The 24107-nt window shown below is 36.6% G+C and overlaps 1 protein-coding gene across 1 annotated transcript in view; it reads left to right on the forward strand.

Annotated features, from left to right (window-relative positions):
* Positions 1-23905, forward strand: part of LOC106050755 (annexin A11-like) — a 58677-nt gene extending 34772 nt beyond the window's left edge. Inside the window, exons 5-10 of the mRNA XM_056011970.1 lie at positions 9621-9734; positions 12498-12588; positions 13937-14088; positions 15749-15926; positions 19398-19510; positions 20754-23905. Of these exons, the coding sequence (XP_055867945.1) occupies positions 9621-9734; positions 12498-12588; positions 13937-14088; positions 15749-15926; positions 19398-19510; positions 20754-20876 (771 nt within the window). The 3' untranslated portion in view covers positions 20877-23905. The remainder of the gene's footprint in view (positions 1-9620; positions 9735-12497; positions 12589-13936; positions 14089-15748; positions 15927-19397; positions 19511-20753) is intronic.
* Positions 23906-24107: the final 202 nt, after the last annotated feature.

Consider the following 24107-nt stretch of genomic DNA (forward strand, 5'->3'; position numbering starts at 1 on the left):
ATCCAGTATCAATTAAAATATAACAGCTCAATATCCCATAGACCAGCGGTTTTAAGCTTGGCGACCCCTGTTTACAACCCCCCCCCACACACACACACTACTCCGCGACCCCCACCCACCCTCATCTGCACAGCAAAGACACAAAGACAATCCATTTATCGATGGTCATCGGCGACCCCTGACAAATCGTCAATCGACCCCCCCCCCAGGGGTCGCGACCCACAGGTTGAGAACCCCTGCCATAGACTGAATAATGACTATACAGAGAATAATTAGAGTCTACACTTCGACTCTATCTATAACCAAAAAGTCCAACTGTCCTGGACTAGGAACCAAACCACACTGCGCTTATTATGAGTTACATTATATTCAACAAAAACATCTCACCAAGTAAAAACAATCCAAAACAATGTCGGTTTTAAAGTCAACAACCTGAATTGCCGCCCCCCCCCCCTTTCTCCTCTACAGTTAACAGGACACCCAGGCTCAGTGGCGTAGCTAGAGTATATGATGCCTGGTGCGGTACCTCATCTTGATGCCCTCCCCCCCCCCCCCCAAAAAAAAAACAAAAAAAAAAAAAAACTAATTAATAACATTGCAAAACCTTACTTTTTGTTCAAAATAATATCTATTCATTAATCAAATATTGTTAATTCTTTCATGACCTGAATGACCTTTCATGACCTCAGCATTATCATATCCTTGACCCCTGCAGTCCATTATGTCTAAGCCATCCGAACGCAATTTCTCTAGAATCATCTCAGCGATTCCAGCAGCATGCTTGTCCTTTGTGTCGATGAAGTCAACAAAAGACTCACGAACCTGCACCCCTTCATTATCCATGACAACATACCGTAAAATTTGGGGAAAACATTTCAAAAATAATAGAGAAATATTTGGCTTGTTTTACTTGCTGTATGATTTGTTTTTTAGCGTGATCCCCCAATATTGTAATAAATTCATTTTGTATTTGTGGAGATATGTATGTATTCGGTCTGGAACAAAGGTTAGTTCGAAGCACATGCTCCCTCAAGAGTGGATCGGACTTTGATAGTAATTTTACTAACTCTCCAGGTTTTCGTCTCTTGTATAATCTCTAGTATAGTCAAATCTTGAGCCTTGATGTCAATATTGTTCCCTACTCTCAGGCGAACTTCAAGTTCCCTCCAAGCAAGAGATGACTGAATGTGAGCTCTGCTGGTCTCATGTTTTTCTATTTTCGGGGATAACCTCCACCACTCATTGAATCCAACTTTGGATTTATATGAAGATTTGGTACTTGATTTTGTTGAGAAGAGTATGCAGGGGAAGCAAAATAAGAATTCATTTTTTTTTGGCGAATAACACATCCACTTTCTAAGAAATTTCTCGCCGTTTGACATTTGCCGGAAAAAACCAAGCCTTTGAAAGCTTTCTAGCCTTTCCTTTTGCTGATTCTTGATGTTTATACGCCTCTCTGAATGGACTGTCCATACGCTGAACTGTTTCAGTGACAAGGTCTATGCGAATACTATCTGTGATGACATCAGGCCAATCTCCAATGTCGTTCAGTTTAGAGTTTATTGTCCTGCTTTCTGTATTGTTTACACTGTCTGATGGTTCAGCTTCTTCAGTATGAATATTTGAGGAGTGTACTAAAGACATGCTTGTGTGCTGTCCTTTAGTCTCTAGAACCTGCAGTATTGAAGCATTTTCTTTTTTTTTCAGTATGTCGGCCTCATCATTTATTTCTGGAGTCAATGATAACCGTCTCATCTTGCTTTGTTGCTTTTAATTGTTCAGTTAATTCATACCCAATAACAGCTCGCCTATAGTCGGTGGACTCTGGCAATGATGTGACTTGAAATTGTCTCGATGCTTAGACTTAAGAAATTTAAGAAACGCACCTCACTGCAGTCAAAGAAGCTGCTTTATGCGGATGACATTGTCCTCTGGTCAACCGGCAAGAAAGCCGACCTAATACAGGCGGCATTACAAGCAGACCTCCAAACCATCTCCTCGTATTGCGGCCAATTTGTCAAAATCAGCTGGGCTCTCCACTGATAGAATTAATATTAGATAGATCTGGGTATGGGGCCCTTATAGTCTACCCAGATCGGACAGAACCAGAGATGCCGATTTCTCCGTCTGAGCTTAAAAGGGTTTTGAGGCGCCAGCCAGACTAGTTAGTCTTGAGCATTTTTCATCATTTTGTTTACGTTACAGTATTACTATTAACTAGTTAGTTAAAAAAAAAACTCGTAGAAAACAAAGGTTAGCTTATTTAAAAATATTGACATTACAATAGAATTATTTCCAAAATTAAACTATAAAGAATCATAAAGAAATGAATAAACTAAGCAATGTTTAGAGCTAGAGTTTAGAAATATATTTGTAAACTCAATATCTAGATTAAACCAATGGACTAAACAATGAAGTAAAAAAAAGTTGGCCTATCTTCTTCTTTATATTACAGAGCATTGATCAGTGTAGTAACAACATGTACCGTGTGTCCGAAATAAATCTAGTAAATTAGATTCAAACTGTTCTATAGCTTACATTGTATGGAAGAAATAGTAAATGAGATGAAACAAAATAGCGACATGACTAGTTTATAAATCGTTAGTTCATGTTTAAAATACAGTAGTTTATGTTTGTTCGTGTCCATACAATTAGTCGTTTTTACTGAAAAGTTCAGGGAAATAGGAAATTAATACACACTGGGGGAATTTTGGTGCCCCTCTCCACTTGGTGCCCTGTGCGGCCCGCACCACCCGCACATTGGTAGCTACGCCACTGCCCAGGCTGACCAGAACTCAGTCCTGACACTTGCATTGAGTCCCCCCCCCCTTTCCCCACCCGAACATGGTAAACCAAAACAAAGGGTACTAGAATATGAAACTGTGACTTGCTAAACATCGAACAAATGTCAACTGAACAGTGAGTGAATAACAACATTTGTTCAACATGAATAATATTTTATAATAACGATTCCATTAACTTCCATTAGTTAACAACAAGAGCATAAGTTGAGCAAGTTCATGAACGAATGAAACATGATATGAATGATGAAGTCTCAATGGTAATCACAAAAGCAAGTACCACATAATCAAATTACAAGTATAGCACACCTTAAGCTCGGTGCCATAATTCGACCAGGGCTCGCGAAGCCCACAGCCCAATGACATGGAGGCACGGACCATACCAAAGCAAACCACTGCTAATCAGGCTTGACTACAACAGAGTCTCCAAGCCTGCGTCCCTATTACTGGGGAAGAAAACGCAAAAGTAAGCTCTAGCAAAAAGATCCGTCATCAGCACAAACCACAACAGAAGCATTGAAGCAATGACACCAACATGGCGCGTCCTTAGGAACTATGGCAGAAACCATTATGGTGCATAAAAGAAAACATCACCACAAGAAGCAACTCTAGATGAGCACGGCAACGTCTTTAACTTTAACATTTACGGGAACAGTTTATGTTCTCAGTCTGATGCCTTCATGCTACCTTTTTTTTTTTATTTTGCAGCATTTTCCTCGACGTTTTGATAAGCTGTCCATTTTGGACGGCCTTAATTACATCCATGGGGCTCGGTGGCTGAGGGGTTAAGCGCTTGGCTTCCGAACCTTGGGTCCTGGGTTTAAATCTCAATGAAGACGGGGATTTTGAATTTCGGGATTTTTTTTTTTAGGGCGCCCCTGAGTCCACCCAACTCGAATGGGTACCTGACTTTAGCTGGGGAAAGTTAAGACGGTTGGTCGTTGTGCTGGTCATATGACACCCTGCTCGTTAACCTTTGGCCATAGAAAAAGATGATCTTAACATCATCCGCCCCATAGATCGTAGGGTCTGAAAGGGGGAACTTTACTCAATTGCCGATGTGCCCAAAATCAAAATCATCATCATCATCATCACATCATAGTTTCTCTCTCTCTCTCTCTCTGCCTCCCCATCTCTCACTGAATAATCTTGCAAAGTTTCAACTTGATCCGAGAATGAGAAGTGAGAGAAATAACGCTCACGAAATGTGCACTAGACAGACAGACAAACAGACGGAGTGAGTTGATATAAGCTTTGTTTAAAAAAAAGGTAACATCTAGGCCTATAGCCATGCAGTGTAGCGATAAACGCGAAGTTGATTTCGCCTCTCTTTTCTGACGTGGCTGCCTTGCTGTTTTTTTTTTTAGCGGCCCCCAAAAGGGGAAAAGATGCTATTAGTTTTGTGTGAAATGTCTGTCCGTCCGTCCCGTTTAGATCTCGTAAACTAAAAAAAGATAGTGAAAATCCACCATCATAATATTTTAGTCCATTCAAAGTTCTGATGCGACGGCTACTTTTTTCTTTTCTAAAAGCGAAATATCTAATTTTAAAATCACTTATACTAGCAGTTTTTTCATAAAACTACACCACTTTTACAACTATTCACTACTAATAGTAACAAACACTGGAGGCTTTTTAGTAGGGGTGAACAAAATCTGCCATAGTTTTAACAATTTTATGTAAACGGTTTTTTATTTTTGTCAAAAATTATTTTTATTACATTTGTATTGCCAAGTTAAGTAAGTTCTGTCATACTAACTACTACATTTACGCACAAAAAAATGTTTACTTTTTTTAAAGAGAAAAAATATATTACTATGCATATAAGTTGGACATCATTTAAAATAACAATTATTAAGTAATTTTTCATAATTATCGCGTGAACTGCACTGCAACGTTAGAAATATGGAACACTTAACTAAAGGAGTTTTTTTACGAAATGTTTTTGAGGAAATAGAGATTGACCATTTACAAAGCAATTAGATATAGCACATTAAGAAAGCTAAAAGCATGAAATTGCGCTAAACAAAACAATTGGTAAAAATATTTGTAATCGCACATATTTATTGTTGTTAGTTTAGATCTATTACAAAGTTAAAGACATGACTGATCCAAACTAGTTGATACAACTGTGGTATTGTATTTTGTGTAAAGATCCTCCCGCGACGTTCGGCGCTTTGGGCGGTAAGCTGTCTCCACAAAGATCTGTCACTGGCAATGCCAGAAGCCTCTTCCCACCTGGTGTCCACTGCTCTGAGGTCCTCCATGAAAGTGTGGCGCCAAGTTATACGAGGACGTCCCTGCTTGCTCTTTCCTCATATAGGCCTCCATGTCATCGCAACTCTTGGCATGCGTTATTCATTTTGTCGGAGAAAATGTGCCGCTAACCTCATGCGACGCTCTGTCTCAACCTCACAAAGTGGTCGACTCCCAGTTCGGGGCGTAGGATTTCCTTGTTTGAGACCCTTGCAAAAAAAGTGATGGGGGAAAAACTTCCTTTATTTTGTAGACACGAGACACCAAAAAGCTAGCTACGTTCCGGTCATGTATGAAAATCTACACTCTTGATTGTCTAAAATGATGTTGGTCTGTTTATTGATATTCGAGACAAGAGAGACAAAATCTGAGAGCTCTCCAGCACACAAAAAAAAAAAGTCTGATAAGTTCAATACATAAATCCCAGAGTTTCATTTCCTGTCTCGGGCGTACACAGTTGGAGATTAGGTGTTTGAACGGTTTCTAAGCAACCTGTTGGCCAGATAAAAGCTGTGACCAACCTTTGCATGCCACTTCCGTGAGTGGGTTACTGATACTAGGATCGTTTAGTGTTAGGAGTGGGGGGAGGGGTTGGGGGGGAGGGTTTTGGGGGGGGGCCTGTTGTTTAACACGTAAAAGAGAAAATAATAATGTTACCGTATATCTTTAGCTGTTTGTCTGTCTCTTTGTCTGTTCGCAGTCGTCAAGCTCATTGTTCTAGTTTCAGAAGCTTGTGGATATCTGGCTGAGACTTGACATTCATTTAAAGCAGCGTTTCTTAAACCGAGGGGCGCGATGTTCTGGTAAACATGGGAAAAGGGTGGGGGCGTTCGAAGAGACTAAGCTTTAAAAAAAAAGTCGGACATCGCGTTCTGCCGAGGACCTCAGCGTGACAAAAAAAAAAAATTCGCAAAAAGACGTTTGATGAACTCAAGGTCGATCGTGAGCACTATTTACGGACGTACCTCGAATGCCCCTCGCACTATACTATTGGCCAGTGCTTCTTAATTTTTGTGTGTGTTTTTTTTACTTCTAGGATAAATGGTGCCTACTCTGGGCCCATAGTTTTGTCATTCTGAAGCTCAGATGGTAGGGAGGACGCTTGCATGGCTTCCCCAGGCCCACTATGGACAGATAATTCCGTTTGTCTACTAATCGGGTGTCACTGGTATTCTTATTTGCAGAACGTATGCAACCTCCCAAGGGTGGGAGTATGGCGTGTATATTATAAATAACAAGTGTTTGAGTATGTATCCTTTAAAGTTAGATTATTTATTTATTATTACCGATATGCCAATTTTCACCCCCAGTTTTTTTTTTTATTGGCTGATGTTGTCCAGATTGCGCATGCTAAAGGTTATCGAAAAGTCAGATTTATTCGACGTTTCTAGAATTCATCAAGCATTGTGCAATCATCATTGTTACCTCCCCTCCTCTGGCCGTCCTACCTTTAACTCATGCCTCTGCCACTACCGTCCTCCCCTTCCGCCCCCCCCCCCCTCCCATTGCAAACGCACCCCACCACACACGCACGCACACACACACACGCACGCACAACGGGGAAAGTGGGATCAGACTACGACAATCGTGAGTTTCGTGTATTCGGTTCGTGTTTTCATGTATTTCTCTCCCCGCCCTAATATCGATGTCCTGAGATGACTGGCGCTGACAGTAGGTATATGCCAAGCCCTTTTTATGTTTGGTTTTTTTTTATGTTTGTCTAGTTGTATTGTTTATTGTTACGAAGACTCGGGAACTTTTTTTTTTTCCGGTGTGTAACCATCTGTTGAAACCGGCAAAATGTAATGATTAATGTTTAATTACATGCTGTTTCTGGGATGCTCTGCCCTTGATCTAGTTCTTGAATGTACGTAAAGCAATATTCCAGTTATCTCCCTTTTGATTCCTTTTTCACAGCCAATGTTATCATAACTATGGAATTGATTTGAAAGTAATGAGAAGCAAACTTATATTTTTGTGCTGTATCGGCAAAAAAAAAAAATGTGGGCTGAACAATATTGGGAAAGAACTAAGATATCTTTCTAATAGAAAATAACATAGCTATGTTATAAGATTGAAAAGAATTTAGAAATGTTGCCAGATAGAAAACTCTTAAGGTATGTTACTAATCAAAAAAAGAATTAAGATATGTGTCAGCGTGGAAAGCGAGGTAGAAAGGCTAAGTACAACTTGGCTTGTCTTGGCTACCTATGAAGGGTTCGACACCCGACTCGAGCAGAATTGTGTTTACTGAGCGCCTAAAGGCAGCACGGAAAAATCTTCTCCCAGACACCCCCTTGCCCACCACTGGTCCACAAATGAGATTGGACCAAAGCGCTCTGAGCAAGATATAAGCATGAAAGTAGCGCTATATGAAAGCTATAATTATCATTACTGTTATATGTTACCAGTAAAAAAGAACTAAGACTGAACAGTGTTTTAGTGTGGGCATATATCATCTGACCACAATGATCTGAACCGAACCCGTGTTGTTAGCATAGTTCTTCTTCTTCTTCCTCGTTCCCATTATTATGTAGGAGCATTCATACTACTAGACCAATATATGAGATGAACTGCGCAGTGGTTTCCGAATCAAGTAGCTTTCCACATAGTTTTCATTCTATAGGGCTGTTTTGGGACCAGTGTCTTGTTCAGGCCTCTTGGTAAAGAATGCCATTTTCAAGGACATGGTCAGCATTCTCTGGGGGACACTCCAGGGGAACAGATTTCACTGGTTTCGATTTTGAGCTTCCTGAAACATGTGTTGTCTTTTTCTGTTGTGTCCGTCTCTGAGGCGAAAGAATAGACATTGATCATGTTAGGATGGCTTATAGAAGGCGTCATCTTTCTTGTGATTCGGATGAGAGCTTGTCCATTTCTCGTTTATTCTATTCACTATTAGTTTCTTCATTTCTTCTGGGTAGTGTTAACATGGTTAAACTACATATTTTATTTTAGCATGCCTACTGCCATTGTCTAGCTCAGTGGTTCCCAAACCTTTTTCCTTAACGGGACACTGCACATTCTGAGTATTTAGCGGAACGCTTTGCTTATTTTTAGAGAGATTAATCCACATGGTGGCTTACTGGCTAATAATTCAAGTAGTTAGCGGAATACCTATTCAATCTCGCTGGACACCAGGGTTCAGCGGAACACAGTTTGGGAAACACTGGTCTAGATATTGATTGCAAGACCTAAATGAGTTGTATTGTGTCTAGAGAAACTTGTTTCTGTCATGATCAACTCAGTGCTTGTATATCATAGTTAGTGTTCCTACATCAAATCTATCTGTCTCATGGGCCTTCTCTTTCATTTTTTTTTTAAAATAATATCTAAGATCAAGTAATTTTAATTTTTCTTGACATGTTTGATAAGTTTGGAATGGAGACTATAAACCTAGTATTTAAAATGTCTACTTCTGGTGCTTATTCAGGATGAAAGATACCTTTTCTTACAAACCTTATTATCAACTCGCTCTGTCTCTCTGTCTGGTAATATGTTTGAACATGTTTATTCTCCCAATTCTCATTCTCTGAAACTTTGCACAATTATTCATGAACTTGACAAGACATGAATAAAAAAAAAATTTATCAAAATTAGTTAATTAATTATTGCCGAATTATTATTTCGTTTGATATCGAAATAAGATAAGATAATTTATATTGGTTCAATGAAATGGAAATTCAGTTTGACTACAATAAGCACAATAAATACTACTTAATGAGAAATGTGGATGTATATATGAATTTAATTCCCTTATTACGTTTGACTTCTTTTTTATTCTCCCATTCTCGTATTATTTGTTTTATAAAGCAGAAAGGGAGCTAATCCTGCCATTTTCAGATAAATGGCAGTAATTAGCGGCTCTTTTTCTTAGATAAGCTTTCTTTTTTTAAAATTATCTTTTTCTAAGATGTTTGTAAAATGTTTCATGTTTCGGATGTTCCTTCAGAGTTTAAAATAACTTACTTCCTAGTCCAAATCTCCAGCAGGACAACAGGGGATGGGAGCAGGTAGGGTTTGAACCCAGAACCATCAATAAGTCTGAACGACAGTGCAGCTCACAAACTGCATGTGCAAGCAGACATGTATTGCTTGTTATTTTGATTAATAGAATTATGCTATGACATTTGATCAAATTCTTGCTTATTGCGTAGTCGAACAAAAGAAATTTGCTCATAGTCCTTTTCAGACTCCACTTTTTTGTTTATTGTTGTCAATGTATATATAAGAAGAAATGTGTCTAATTAGTGGGTGAAATTAGAAGCATGTTTACTGATAACACGAAAGGATTCAAAGGCTTGACCTTCACCTTACTAGACTCAGCTCCCTTCCCTGTGTCTTTCATCACTTTTTTGATGATATAAATTTAAATTCTTTGAAAAATGGCCAAAAATGTTGTTAGGTACACGTTTCACCTCCGAATGGGCTCATGAAGTCTTTAAATAAGCCATTAAAAGTTTGCCCAGGGTTTTTGAACTCAAGACTTTTTATTTTGCATGTGCATGGAGAGAGAAGATGGAGAAAAAAAAATGACCTTGACATTGTCTTTTCTTATTGCAGGACTTAAGAGCAGACTTGGAGAGTGAGATAAGCGGCAGATTTAAAGACCTGGCCCTAGCTTTGTTGGACCACCCGAGAGTTTTTGATGCCAAAGAATGTAACGATGCCATTAAGGTAAAAAAGAATTCAGACTAATAAAAATCTCTTAAGTCAATGTCTTCAGTTCCAAAGATTATGCATGTGACCTGCATATTTTGCCACATCTGATGCTGACAAAGCCGTTGTCCGTCGGGGCTCTATTTACGTTTCTTTTTTTTTTGGCTTTGTCTATCTTCAGTCCTTGAGCTGGAATTCAAAACTGTTGGTAGAATTCTGGGTTTTTTCTTTGATCTTTTAAAATCTAAGTCAAATCATTTATACATCCAATTATGTGCCATCATGTATGATTCATTATCATACAATATTTCTTTTAATTTTTTCATTTTAATTCTGCGTAAGTAGGGACATGGTATTGGTCAAACATTTGGCTTCCGAACCAAGAGGTCTCTGGTTTGAAGCTTGACGAAGCCTGGGACTTTGAATTTTTGGATATACGTGCTGTCTCTGAGTCAAACCAACTCAAATGGGTACCTGACAATAGTTCGAGAAAATTTACTTGCTGTGTTGGCCACATTACACCTTCGTTAACTGTGGGCCAATGAAACAGATGATCACAGACCAGTTTCTGGAAGTGGAACTTAGACAATTAGCATGATCAGTTGGCAAATGTGAAGAACTGGGGGATAGAACAATTTCTTTTCAGAATGATTACTCGTGTGGTCTGATCATGTGACTAGCCGGAGGTGTAATCATGTGACCATCCAGAGGTGTGAGCACTGTATTTGTTTGGGGTCAGATAATGTCATTGTTAGGCTTCACTGGTGCAACTAAGCTCGTTGACCTACTTTAGGTGAGACTGAATATCACAAGACAATCTGTGTTGGTTTTTCAAGGATTACACTTTATTCAAAGAAACTCTTTAATCTTTCAAGGCAGTCAAAACACATATATAACAAACATTGAAACATTTTGTTATACAGAATTTTTTTTTTAGAATTAATCTGTTGCTACCTAAACTTGTCTATCTGTTTGGACATTACGAGATTAGTCATCTATAAGTCTGTATTCAGCAATTTTTTTTTTTGTTGCTATTTTCCTTTTCAAAATTGATAATATTATTAGAAAATGGCTCAGAAGATATTTGTTAAGTTCCCCTTTCAGGCCTTGCTGTCTTTAGGGAAGATGATGTAAAGGTCATCTGTTTTTGTGGCCCAGGGTTAATGAGGGGGTCATGTGGCCAGCACAACAACCTACCACCTTTACTTTTCCCCAAGTAATGTCAGGTACCTATCAAAGCTGGGTAGACTCAGAGGTGCCCAAGGATCCCAGAATTGAAAATCCCCAGTCTTCACAAAGATTTGAACATGGGATCTCCAGCGTGTAAGCAAAGCACTTTACCACCAAACCCTGCACCTCCAGAAGATGTAGAATACATGCTGGGGTAGCTATCACAATTATGTAATTTAAAGGGATGGTTTGAAAAACAAATTTCAAAGTTATTGTTACAATAGAGACATAAACTTTTTTATTTTTAGGTTTTTAATTAATATATATAATATGAAGAGAAAACATTGACTACAAATATATTGAAGTGTTAAATTTATTATAACTTTTGTTTTCATTTTTTTTTTTTAATTTATATTATATGCTTATTTCTTTCAACTGAATGTTCTGAATTGTAAGGAGTTCTTTCCCTCTAATGAAAAATGGTTGCTAAAAATAGAATAGTTGCATGAACTGCTCCTTGACCTAGTTCTACAAGATAAAGATAAATCTCAACATGTTCAAACAATACAGTTTGTGAGTTGCTTTGGAGCTCAAATGTATTAGTTTAAAAAGTTCAGATCGTTTGTGATTGAAATCGCCTAAGTCTCTTAACCCTTTTTTTGTTTTAACATGATATAAAAGGTAGAATCTGTGAGGGAGGGCAGTTTTCATTAACTTCAGCGTAATATTCAATTATCTGAATTATTATTTTTTTTTGGAATAAACTTATTTGTGCTTTTCTCTAAGCTTTTTCATCATAGGAATACTTGGCCTCAAGGCCTCTTTTCTTTGTCTCTTTTTTCTTTCTTTAGTTAAATGAATTTATTTCTTTTGATTAATTTTCTACACACCTTCTTTTTCTTCTTCTTCTTCTAGCCAGCTTTTTGCTGCTGAGCTGTGAGCTCTTTTGCAGACTGTGCCAAGGAAAAAAAGTGTGCTGTTTTCTTCAGTTGTTCAGCACTGCCGTACAGGGTGTTGGTTATGTTGGGCTGGAGTGCTAGTAGGGTCTGCCAAAGGCGAATTAGGAAGGGGCATTCAAAAGGGATATGGTTTACGGTTTCATAAGGGTGGGCGCAGTGTCTACAAAGGGAGAGTTGTGTGGGATTTATTTTATTGAGATGGTAATTTAACAGAGGTGTCTGTCCTATCCTTAGTTGGAAGATTGTAGATAGCTCTTTGCGGGGGAGGAAGTTAATACTGTCCAGTTTGTTAGGCATGTTCATTTCTTTCTAAACAGCTCTGCCTGTGTTTCCTGTTGCCCATTGGTTGAGCCACTCCTCTTTGTGATTGTTAATTAAAATTGACCTTAGGGTGAGGTAGTTAACAGGTCTATCTAGCTTTCGTACTATTAGACCGAGAAAACTTGCAGTGTATGTTATATGAGATTTTTAAGTTCTTATTGTGGTTAGCATGTTTGTCAATACACAAATATCTCCAGCTAGCAGGAAAAAGGACACATTGGTGTAAAAAATCAAAATGCATTATAGACACTGAGATTGGAATTGATTCAAAAAATAGGATATGTATCTTTACACGTTTTTTTAAATATTGTTTTTTTAAATCTGTGTTCAGGGTGCAGGTACTGACGAGGAAGCTTTGATAGAAATTCTCAGCAGCAGAAGTAATGCAGAAATAGCAGACATCCGAGCTCAGTACAAGGCTTGTAAGTATTTAAGTTTTTTCATTCCCAAGTCTTTGAGTAATATTATTGCCAAAGAATAACTAGAAAATAATAATACCTCGGTGCAGAAATGTTAAAAGGAATAAACAAACCCTAATCCAGTGCAGAAATGTAAGCTCAGGCTTACAATAATGACATGCTTTATCATCTCATGATATACAGTTCTATACTCATATTGTTCTCACCTGGTCACATTTCAATTTATTCCTGACAGTTGCGTGGTTGGCTAGTTCTTCAAGAGGTTTGCATGTCAGGCCTGTCAACAAGATGATGTAATGAATCCTACCCCCAAGCAAGAAATTTGGGCTATGTGGTTGGTCGCGTGACCTTGAGTTCACAATTGTTGAGCTGTGCTAAGGATGTTAAAAAAAAAATTGCTAATCGAGTGACGCTAGGCTCAGTGACTTAATTTTAACATGTTTGGCCAACCAAGATTCCTGCTTTTTGAATCTCTGTAAAAATGTGGGATCTTTGTTTTCATATTTTAGGACACCTTGTAATCTGATACGGCAGCTGAAAGGACCCCTGGGTTTCAAAGAGAACTAAGTCTTACTGTGTGATGTTTCGATTCAACCTTTAGACAACTAATCCTCTCTTCCATGTTAGACGAAGTTTTTTTTAATTTAATGGATTTCTGCCTGGTCATGTACTTTAGACTGTCTTGATGTCGCTGAGTTCAAACCATGCCCACTACCATGCCCTGCCATACTTGGAGTAATAGGAAATCATCTTAAAAACATCTTTATTTCTAAAGGAAACTTCTAAAAAAAATATTTGACAAATATCTAATATCTACTGGCTTTCAATATCAGTATATTAATAATTAATAATCTTTATTGTCAGTAAGGAAATTTGTCTTATAATTTGTGCACTACACCAAACAAAACATCGTAACTATAAAAAAACAAAAAGTACATTCACACCATACTAACTCATAATTTACATGGTTCGATGATGACCACTTTTGTCATTCAGGGAGGGCTCTGAGGGCTTTGCACTGAGGTTTTGTGCCTCTTCATGTAGCTGGTGAGACCTATGTTCAGCTGCACACTGCTCAGTTTATTCCTGCTGGAGGTAGTGAGAAAGAAAGATAAAAGAAATACAAATACAAGATTCAAATATCTTCCTCTTTCAAATCTGCTTGTTCCGCGTAGACTCCACGCTTGTCTTCTTTTTCATATGCCTTACTCCCCCTTTAAAAAACAACAACAACCCACTCTTAAAAAGCATCTTAGTTCATTGTCCATGTATTACATCATACCATACACTCACACACTCACTTGGCAAACAGTTTCAAAATTAAAAAATTTTTTTTTTACACTTCATTCAGTATATAAACGAGAACTGGAGCGTGACATTCAGGCAGACACCAGCGGACACTTCAAGCGCCTCCTCACATCATTGGTCTCTGGTCACCGGGAGAATGACAGGACTGAGCCCGATGTTGCGCTGGCCAAGAAAGAGGCTCAAGAACTCTATCAGGTGATTCCCAAAAATGTCCACTTGACAATTCTTTTATTGTTGCTTAACTTTATTTAGGAATTATTAGCCCTTGCTAGGGTGAGTCTTTTTTTTTTTTTTTTTTCAAGTTGGACAAGCTAAATCAAATTTTGAAATAGATGCTGAGATTGCATCACCATCAGAGAAATCCTTTGCAGAATTTTCAGTTTGCATTTGTGAGTTGTGAGAGAATGTTTGCAGGACTTCTCTTTAAACAAAGACAGAAATCTCATGAAGCCTGAAACCCTCTTATAACCTGGCGTCATACCTCCTAAAAGACCTAAAAGTAGCAGGCACCAGGAAGAAGCTGTAAACATTGCTGGTGACAGTTATTTGTGAAGACAGTTTGCAAGCTGTCATGCCCCAAGAGAGCTTGTAGCCTCATGCACCAAGAGAGCTTGCAGCCTCATGCACCAAGAGAGCTTGCAGCCTCATGTGTCAAGACAGCTTGCAGTCTCATGCACATAGACAGCTTGCAAATGGTGCAGGACGACTTTAGTTGTTTACATCTGTCAAAAAAAAAATTGTGGTTTCTGTCAAAGTTACTAAAGAAAATCTTTTCGCAAACTGAGTTTTTATTTAGTTTTTGTTAGATAACAATTTCAGCTAATAAAGAATGTTTATCAATAGAAATGTATAAATAATGAAAAGAAGTGGTTCAATGGAATAAAATGAATAGTTTCAGTTCTGTAGGTCAGTGCACTTTATCTTGTTACTAGAAGATCATAGTGCCGCAACAGTACTTCGCCATCAGACTCTGTTTTGGGTTATTCCCCTCAGTTGGACAGATGTCCATCCTGCCATCTTTACTTCTTGTTCTATTTATCTTCTCGTGAAATACTTAAAGTAATTTACATTAGATATATATATCAATGGAAACTAAGCATATAAGAAATTTTATCATTCTACAAAATTAAAATTTTTTTTTACATTTTTTTTTTTTTACATGTTTCGAATGTTCCTTCAGAGTTAAAAATAATTTACTTCCTGATCCAAACCTCCTGCAGGATGACATGGGATGGGAGCAGGCATGGTTTGAACTCTGGACCATCGATAAGTTTGAACAACAGTCCATCGCACAAACCGCACGACCAGGCAGCCATTTATCTTATCTTATCTTATATAATACAGACGTTACTTCAAAAAAGAAGATGATTACGTCCTACGCGTCATGCATTTAGTCATGCAATAACCAATGACTTAAATTCTGCCAAGTCACTGGTTTTCCTGGCTAGCTCATTTCCCCTTCCATGCCCTCCATATCCTCCTTTTTTAAATTTTAGCTGCCATGGCAAAGTAAGCTAATTATTCAGGTCAAGTAAACATTCAGTTTGGTCATTTCAGAGAGTTTATATGTCATTATTTCATGCCAGTGACACAGCTGCCTTCCTGAGTCTTAATTTGAATGGGACAATGAGCTCTTCTAAAAGTCAAAAGATTTTACTCATTTCTGTCAGTGATCAATGAATTGTGGGCAGGGGAGTCGAATTTCCGGTTTCTTGAAATACGTTTGTTTCTTAAGATTAATCTTATTTCTTCACCTACGTAGCTTTCTCCTTGCCTCCTCTAATGCATTCCATGCCTCATCTAATGCATTCCTTGCCTCATCTAATGCGCCCCTTGTTTCATCTCATTGTCGCAGGCGGGTGAGAAACAGATGGGGACAGACGAGTCTGTGTTTAACAAGATCCTGTGCCTTCGTAGCATCATCCAGCTAAGAGAGACGTTTAGCCAGTACAAAGCCATAAGTGGAAAGGACATTGAAAAGTCCATTGAAGGAGAAATGAGTGGCAGCCTTGAACTTGGCTGTTTGGCCATAGGTACGAAACTCATTATTATTATTATTGTTATTATTATTGTAAAAAACAAATTTAATCTATACAGAATTTGAACAAGTTATTTAATATTTTTAAAAATCAGTTCCTACTTTTTGTTCAAATAATTTAGTTCTTTTTGGTCTTCAACATATGAAAGCCCATTTTCTTTTGACCTGCTGCCTCCCCCAGATGTCATTGACTGAAAGCCCATTTTCTTTTGGTCTTCAACATATCATTGACTGAAAGCCCATTTTCTTTTTGGTCATCAACATATCATTGACAGAAAGTCCATTTTCTTTTTGGTCTTCAACATATCATTGACTGAAAGCCCATTTTCTTTTTGGTCTTCAACATATCATTGACTGAAAGTCCATTTTCTTTTTGGTCTTCAACATATCATTGACTGAAAGCCCATTTTCTTTTGACCTGCTGCCTCCCCCAGATGTCATTGACTGAAAGCCCATTTTCTTTTGACCTGCTACCTCCCCCAGATGTCATTGACTGAAAGCCCATTTTCTTTTGACCTGCTGCCTCCCCCAGATGTTATTGACTGAAAGCCCATTTTCTTTTGGTCTTCAACATATCATTGACTGAAAGCCCATTTTCTTTTGACCTGCTGCCTCCCCAGGTGTCATTGACGTAAAGCCCAGTTCATTTTGGTCTTCAACATATCATTGACTGAAAACCTTTTTTTTTTGGTCTTCAACATATTGACTGAAAGTCCCTTTATTTTTTTTTTACTCTCTACATAACAAAGTGCAATTCTTGTCTTCTAGCACTATTACTTACTCTGAAACTAACATACCAGTTTTATAATTTGATTTGAAATTTTTAAGAAACTTGTACTTCTACAAACTTTGTAGGCCATCAAGTCAATGGTGGCTATTAATTCGTTCATCAGAAGAAAGTGATGTGAATGTTATTAAAATATAGGTTGCATTTATGCTCTTTATGGTTGCACAGTGGCTGAGCGGTAAAGCGTTTGGCTTCCGAACTGGGGGTCCCGGGTTTGAATCCTAGGGAAGACTGAAAATTTTAATTTCGTGATCTTTGGGGGGCCTCTAAGTAAAATCAGTTGGTTGTTGTGCTGGCCAAATGACACCTTGTTAACTGTGGGCCACAGACACAGATGACCTTTATTACTCATCTGTTCTGTAGATCACAAGGTCTGAAAGAAAAACTTTACTATTTATTCACTGTATAGAATCAAAAAATTCTGTGATATAAACTCTTTTTATCTTGAATTGTTTCGTTGATACTGAAGCTTTTACAATGTACATTTTTGAGTGTTGTTAGCAGTTTTGAACATAATAATCAAATGACTTACAGGACTCATCAGAATACAAGAATATATAAGTTTAATGTCCAACTAAAGTGGATTTGTTTTTTCAGATACGTACTTAATCGCAGGTAACGTGTCAGTGGATGAGAAGACTTTGATGTTTTCATCTCTCTGACCGCCCAGTAGACTCTTGTAGACCAAAGTTCACAAAACGCAATAAATTTTTCCTGTGACCATAATGAAGTCTGTGTATATATATATATATATATTCATATGCAGACTAGTGCAGAGATACACACTTTTTTTCCTGTGCCCTTGGACAACAAATGTCCATACATTAACAAGTTACTCATCATCACCTATTCTCCTGCTGGTGCACTTGATATTTTCCTGCGTCTGCCACCATTTGCTACCTACATGTCATAATCACTTGCAAATTAGTCAATGTTTAAACATTAGATGCTCACCAGCAGATCAAGTCATTTTTACTTTTAATTACGTTTTAACCTGTCATCATCTCTAGAAATGTGTTTAGCTGTTTCCGATATTTAACAATCTGTCACATGTATCTAATGGAGCACAGCCTCTTAAACACAGCCATTTATGTATCACTTGCCCATATACAAATTTATCCCTCTTCTTTATTGTTTCTATTTTCTTCCATAGTGACAGTTAGTTTTGAGTCGAGACCAATCGTCATAGAAGGCCTGAACATGGACCTGCTACGTCGCAACCTGTGGGCAGTGGAGACCGATAACTCATTGCTACATCACAGCTCTGTACAATGTGGCAATAAGCTATTGGTCTACAGTCTACACTGCCCACAGATTGCGACGTTGCAGGTCAGAGTTGAGGCCTATTTTGACGAATGGTCTCATTTGAAAGCACTGAAATGATGTATTTAGTTTAGTGATAAGCAACTTTGCATGAAGATTTCTAAAAGGTATGATGTAAACTTCTGATGATTTCTAAAAGGTATGATGTAAACTTCTGATCAAACCTGCATGAGTTCCCTTCCCCTTGATCAACTTAAAGATTGTAATGGAGTAATAGTTTTTTCATTAACAACATTTTTTTTTATAAACTTGATTGGAAAAAAAAAGGGGGGGAGGATAACCAAGGACTGACTTCTAGTTGTAGATCATATGACCAGATATTCAAGATGAATGGATGTGACTCATTTTATATGAAATTATCGCACACAGATTTATGTTATAATTGGTAACAAATACCATTAGACTCAAATGTACCCACAATCCATATGACTTTAGGATGAGTTCTCTCTCCTCAAATCCCATGTATTTGAATGTTCAATATATTTATGTACCAGCTCTGTCAATGAAATTCAGTTTACTCTGAGATATTGTGAGTCATGTTGAAGCCATTTCTTCACATTTTTTTTAGGGTTTGTAAATAACATGGCTGTCGATAACATGGCTTTCTCTTGAATCTTAATTCAAATTTTCTTACAAGTCTATATATTAAAAATCATTTAAAGGGAAAAAAGATAGCTGCAGTCTTTCATTTGTTCTAGCACATTGATTTTGATCTTTCTCAAGATGTACATTTTCATCCAATTATTTAGACTGATTACTTATTACAATTATGCACTGGGTGTCAAATAGTATTTCATTCTTAAGTAATCTTTATTTCAATGCAAATGTTATTTTTTTGTTTAACATTGAGGCAACTAAGCAGAACACGGTGAGGTTTGTACTTTGTATTTGTAAGTGACTTAACTGTTTAGTTTCTGTAAGTGACTTAACTGTTTGTTGTTGGAATTAGTGGGTAAAGGAATAGACTAGCATCTGGCACATGATTATTAATTAATGCATTAATATGACACAGCGCATCTAGCAGGAATAATGATGTCTATCCTGATAATAAAAATAAAACACTCATTTGTTACACAGTCAGAAGTAGTCGAACATTACCTCCCCTTGCAAATAGGAACAACTTGTACAATTGTGCATTGACAACATTCACCTAACCCTAATAAACACAAAATGTAAACTAAATGGTGGATTCCTTTGCTGTCTTCAACACTCCTTTTTTTTATTTACTGTTGGCCATGGAAATTATTATTATTTTTTTTAAACTTTGTATGTTATTGTTCATTCTATACTTCTCATTTTTGTAAAGTCATCAGCTTTGATCTGACAGCTGTAATATTTATTTCTTTTCGTTTTCAGTGAAAGTGGCCAAGAACCCTGCTGCATTTTTTGCCGAGTCACTTTACAAGTCAATGAAGGGTGCCGGAACAAAGGATAAAGCTCTCATCCGGGCTGTCGTGTCCCGCAGTGAAGTATGTGGATTTCGCTTTCTTCTTTTTTTTTTTTAAATAATCAATATGTCTAGTTATATTTATATATATATGATTTCTCCCTTGAGTAAAATAGTGACTGGCAGATCTACTGAGGGAGTAGTATTTAGTTTTCCATTCGTTGTTTATTTGGTGACAACTTGTATGTTTATTACCAGTTTAAAGCTTGCTTTTATTTTTCTCATAAAGTCCATATTTAAAAAAAATGAAAAGTGGAAATTAAACAAAAAAAAAGGAAAAACATAAAAAATACTTTAAAAAAAAAACAAAGCTTATATTAAGTGTAATCGTATCAATTAGTTCAGATCAGTCATGTGATTAAATTTGTTATAGATCTAGACAATAATTAATTTGTCCAATTTGAAATTTTGTTACCAATTGTTTTTTTAGCGCAATTTCATGCTTTTAGCTTTCTCAATGGGCTATGATCCTATCAATTGTCTGGACTAGTTGGGAAGAGGGGAAAGAAAGGGGTATCTGGGGTAAATGTTACCATTTAAACGCAATTTAAAAAAAAACTTGTTCACTCAGAGCTCAAGCATCCTCAAGAGACTAATTTATTTATACCACCATATCTGTCAAGTACGATTTCTTTCCTTTGTTTGATATATATATATATATATATATATATATATATATATATATATATATATATATATATATATATATCCTCCTTCGTGATCAAAGATGAGCACATTTCTCATATCCTATGGACTCGAAGACGTCTGTAAAGTCCAATCCAATAGTTAATTAATCAATTGGTTATTTTTTTTTATTGATTCTTGTTTTGTAAGTTACAAGAAATAATGGTGCAAAATTTTAAATTGATCTGAGATTGGGTGTGGGAGAAATAACTTGTAGACATTTTTACTAGACGGATAAACCGAGTGAGTTGATATAAGCTTTGTAATGTTAACTTGTAAATAAGCACATGCTGTTTAACTTTAATGGGGATAATACTCTTCATCCTTCTGGGTTAAAGGTGTTTAAGGAAAAATTTGTAGAAAAATCTTTTGTTTTGCGTGTTTCGGATGTTTCTTCCGATTTGAAGATGATTCTATCCTTACCTAAACCTCCAGGATGATGGCCAGGGATGGCAGCGGATAGGGTTTGTACCCAGGATCATCAAACAACAGCCCGAAGTGCATACCACATGACCAGGAAGCTCTACTATTTGTCTGTCCTCTACTGTTCATTATTTCCCTTTTACTTTTTTTTTTGTCAGGTGGACATGCAGTTCATCAAACAAGAATTCCAATCCAAGTACGGCAAATCTCTGGCCAGTTTTATTGAAGGCGACACCAGCGGTGATTACAAGAAGTTGTTGGTGGCCATCGTTGGGAAATAAAGGCAGCCAAATTAAATTTTCTTTTTTAACATTTTTTTTTTATTTCAAGATTTAGTTTAGAATTTAAAAAAAAAATGTTTACATGTTTAACTTTGTATATTTATATGACAAATTCTACTTTTTCTATAAACTATATGGAAAAGAAAGTATATGCTATGAAAATTTTGATTTGCTTGTTTACTTTGTTCATGTAATCACTAAACAGAAAGGAAACTTAAAGAAAATTTAAAAATCTATTTTTTTTTTATAGATTACTGGGTTTTTTAAACTACAAAATCATTTCAAGAAACAAACGTATTTTCTTTTTTTTTTTTTAACTGGGCATTTTTTTCTTAACTGTACAAATTGTGGATTACTTTTTTTGTATTTTTTTGTTTTTAGAGAAGATATTTATAGGACTGATTTAATTCTGTGCAAGTTTGCTTGAAAAGATTTTTTTTGTAAACGTCTGTAAAGGAATGACAGAATGATCGATCACATGATTAGGGAAGATTGTTGAACCTTTTAGATAGCTGAATTAGACAGATCATATACATTTTTTTTTATTTTGATTGATTACGAAGTAAGATCCATGAAATAGAAGGTTAGCTTGTTCTACATCAGTGGTTTTCAAACTTTTTTTCTCGTGGACCCCTTGGAAGTCTTTGTGTACTCCCTGGGGGTCTATATAGATCGCTTTGGGAATCACTGTTCTACATACTGCCACCTAGCAGAACTTTGAATTAAGGGGAGGTTATCCTGAATCTGGCTTCTACTCAGATTATAAATTTTCTTGGCATGAAGCGTATGTAATGTGTTTTTGTTAAATGAAAATAAAATGTTCAAATGTTTAGTTTGTAGTTCTGGCCAGGTATTACTAGAATGGTGAAACTGTTAACCAAGTTTATGGACTATGCCTGCTTGTCATCCACTTACCCATCCTCACTGTTGATGTCATGGACCGTTGTTATGGTGTAACCAAGTTGTAGCTCGTCTATCAGAACAGCTAAATGACTGCACATCTCTCACCCCTTGCCTCCCTTGGCCAATCAAGTCTTTATTTTCTATTTGCTTCCTGCTTTCTTTAGTTGACGTAGTGTTGTAGCCTTGCGAAAAATATATTTATATATAAAATTGAGAGTGAACCATAGCTATAAACAATTCTTAGTTGAACATAAAAAATAAAATGTATCTGCGGCACGGACCAAAGGTTTGGAACTCACTCTCCATTGATCTCAAGACAACCTGATACACTACACTCAAGAAAAACATTAAGACCTATCTGTTTAAAACTTTTTTAGATCAGTTTTTCTTTTTAGCTCTTGTGTATGTAATGTTATCACAGCGCCCTGAGCCTACATTTTGTTTGTTAACAGCACTCTAGGAATAAAATTATTATTATTATCAGTGCTTTCCCTTGCCTGTCTTGCATTCTCTGAAGCCAAATTTCTGATATCCTTAGTTTATAGTAGCAGCTATAGCCTGACTTGTCCAAGTCATATGGAGTTGACCACATAAGGCTTTCTCTGTCAGTAGAGTAATGTTATGAAGTAGACCAAAAAAAGAGAAGTTCTTCATTTCAGACCTTGCAATCTATTGGGCAGATGATGTAAATGTCTACTGCTTCTGTGGCCCATGGTTAACGAGGATGTCATTTGGCCAGCACAATGACCAACCGCCAATCCTGAAATTCAAAATTCCAGCCTTCACCAGGATTCTAACCTGACACCCCCGCGGTTTGAAAGCCAAGCCCTTTACCGTTCAAACGCCGTGCCTCTACAAAAAAAGAAAAATGATTAAAACATAATTTTTAAAGAGTGAGGGTCAATTTAAAGACAAGATATAAAATGATTTTGTGGCACTAATTCTGCTTTGATTCTGTTTTCTTTTACACTTTCTGTGATTGTTAATCTTTCAGTACATTTTATTTTTACACTTTTTTTTATAAAAATAAAAATTGTGGCTTTTTTTAACAATCTTATTTATTTATTATAGGCCTAATTTATATATATATATATATTTGTGAAATGTCTCTGTGTTGCTTTTAAGACCATGTTTAGGTTGTTTTTTTTGTGATATTAAAAATGAAATGATTGGGACCATCTGGGTTTTTTCTATGCTGATTATAAGATCTCTAAAGAATACATTTTAACAAGTTTTTAATCTTGAAATGTATTTCTCAAAGTTTTGTTTAAATTACCAGTATGTTTAGTTATATTTATATATATGATTTCTCCCTAGGAAGGCATAGCGTATAGTGTGTAACTGGCAGATCTACTGAGGGAGTAGTATTTAGTTTTCCATTCATTGTTTATTTGGTAACAACTTGTAATTATTATTACCAATTTAAAGCTTGCTTTTATTTTTCTCATAAAGTTCAATATTTTTGTTTAAATGAAAAGTGGAAATTATGATTCATGACATGATAGTTTCTTTTCTTTTTTTAATGCTACATAAAATATTATGTTTCTTTTTTACTGGAGATTTCCATGAAAAATGGTGACTGGGGGGATTTGTAGAAATATATAGCTAAACTAAACAATGTCAAGGACACCATATTGAAAGTTCACTGTAGCCTAAATAACTAAAATAATAAGTATTCTGCCCTGCAAATAAAAGTTTCATAGAAATTTGATTTGTCAGTGCCAAAAAAATGCACATGAAGTATGTGTGGTATGCCTTTTTTAAAACATTAAAAACTACATTGCTCGTCACCGTTTCCTATTGTCTGTACTTCGGATATATACAATAAAACTCTAGCCATTTATAGCTGTCAGCGATGGATGGAAATCTCCAATAAGATTGAAATGTACAAAAAAAAGGAAAACTAATCTATGTTTGTTGATGTTCTGTAACGATTTATGTCACTTTGGAAATATGAGTTTTGAAGAATGTAACAAATGCCCTACAAGACAAGAGCTCTGTTTGGTATTGTGAGGACTCTGTTAGAGTCGTGCGTTGAATATATTGCAATACTATTATGTAACGCCATCATCATTTAGCACTTGCCGTTTTTTAATTCATATCACAATAAACAATTTATATAGAAACATTGCCTCCGGTATTTATTTTTTTGTTACACTGGACATTGTTAATGTGGGGAGGGGGGGGGTGTTCGTTTTTTTTTTTTTCATATTGACAAAGCTTATTCAGCTCACTCTGGTAAAAAACAAAATGGCTGAAAATGTTTTGTTTCCCATTCTAGGATAAAGTTAAAATCCTGCACAATTATTCTTTAAACCTGACAGGACA

Source organism: Biomphalaria glabrata, chromosome 15 (assembly GCF_947242115.1).
Source record: "Biomphalaria glabrata chromosome 15, xgBioGlab47.1, whole genome shotgun sequence".
Taxonomy (NCBI): Eukaryota; Metazoa; Mollusca; class Gastropoda; family Planorbidae; genus Biomphalaria; species Biomphalaria glabrata.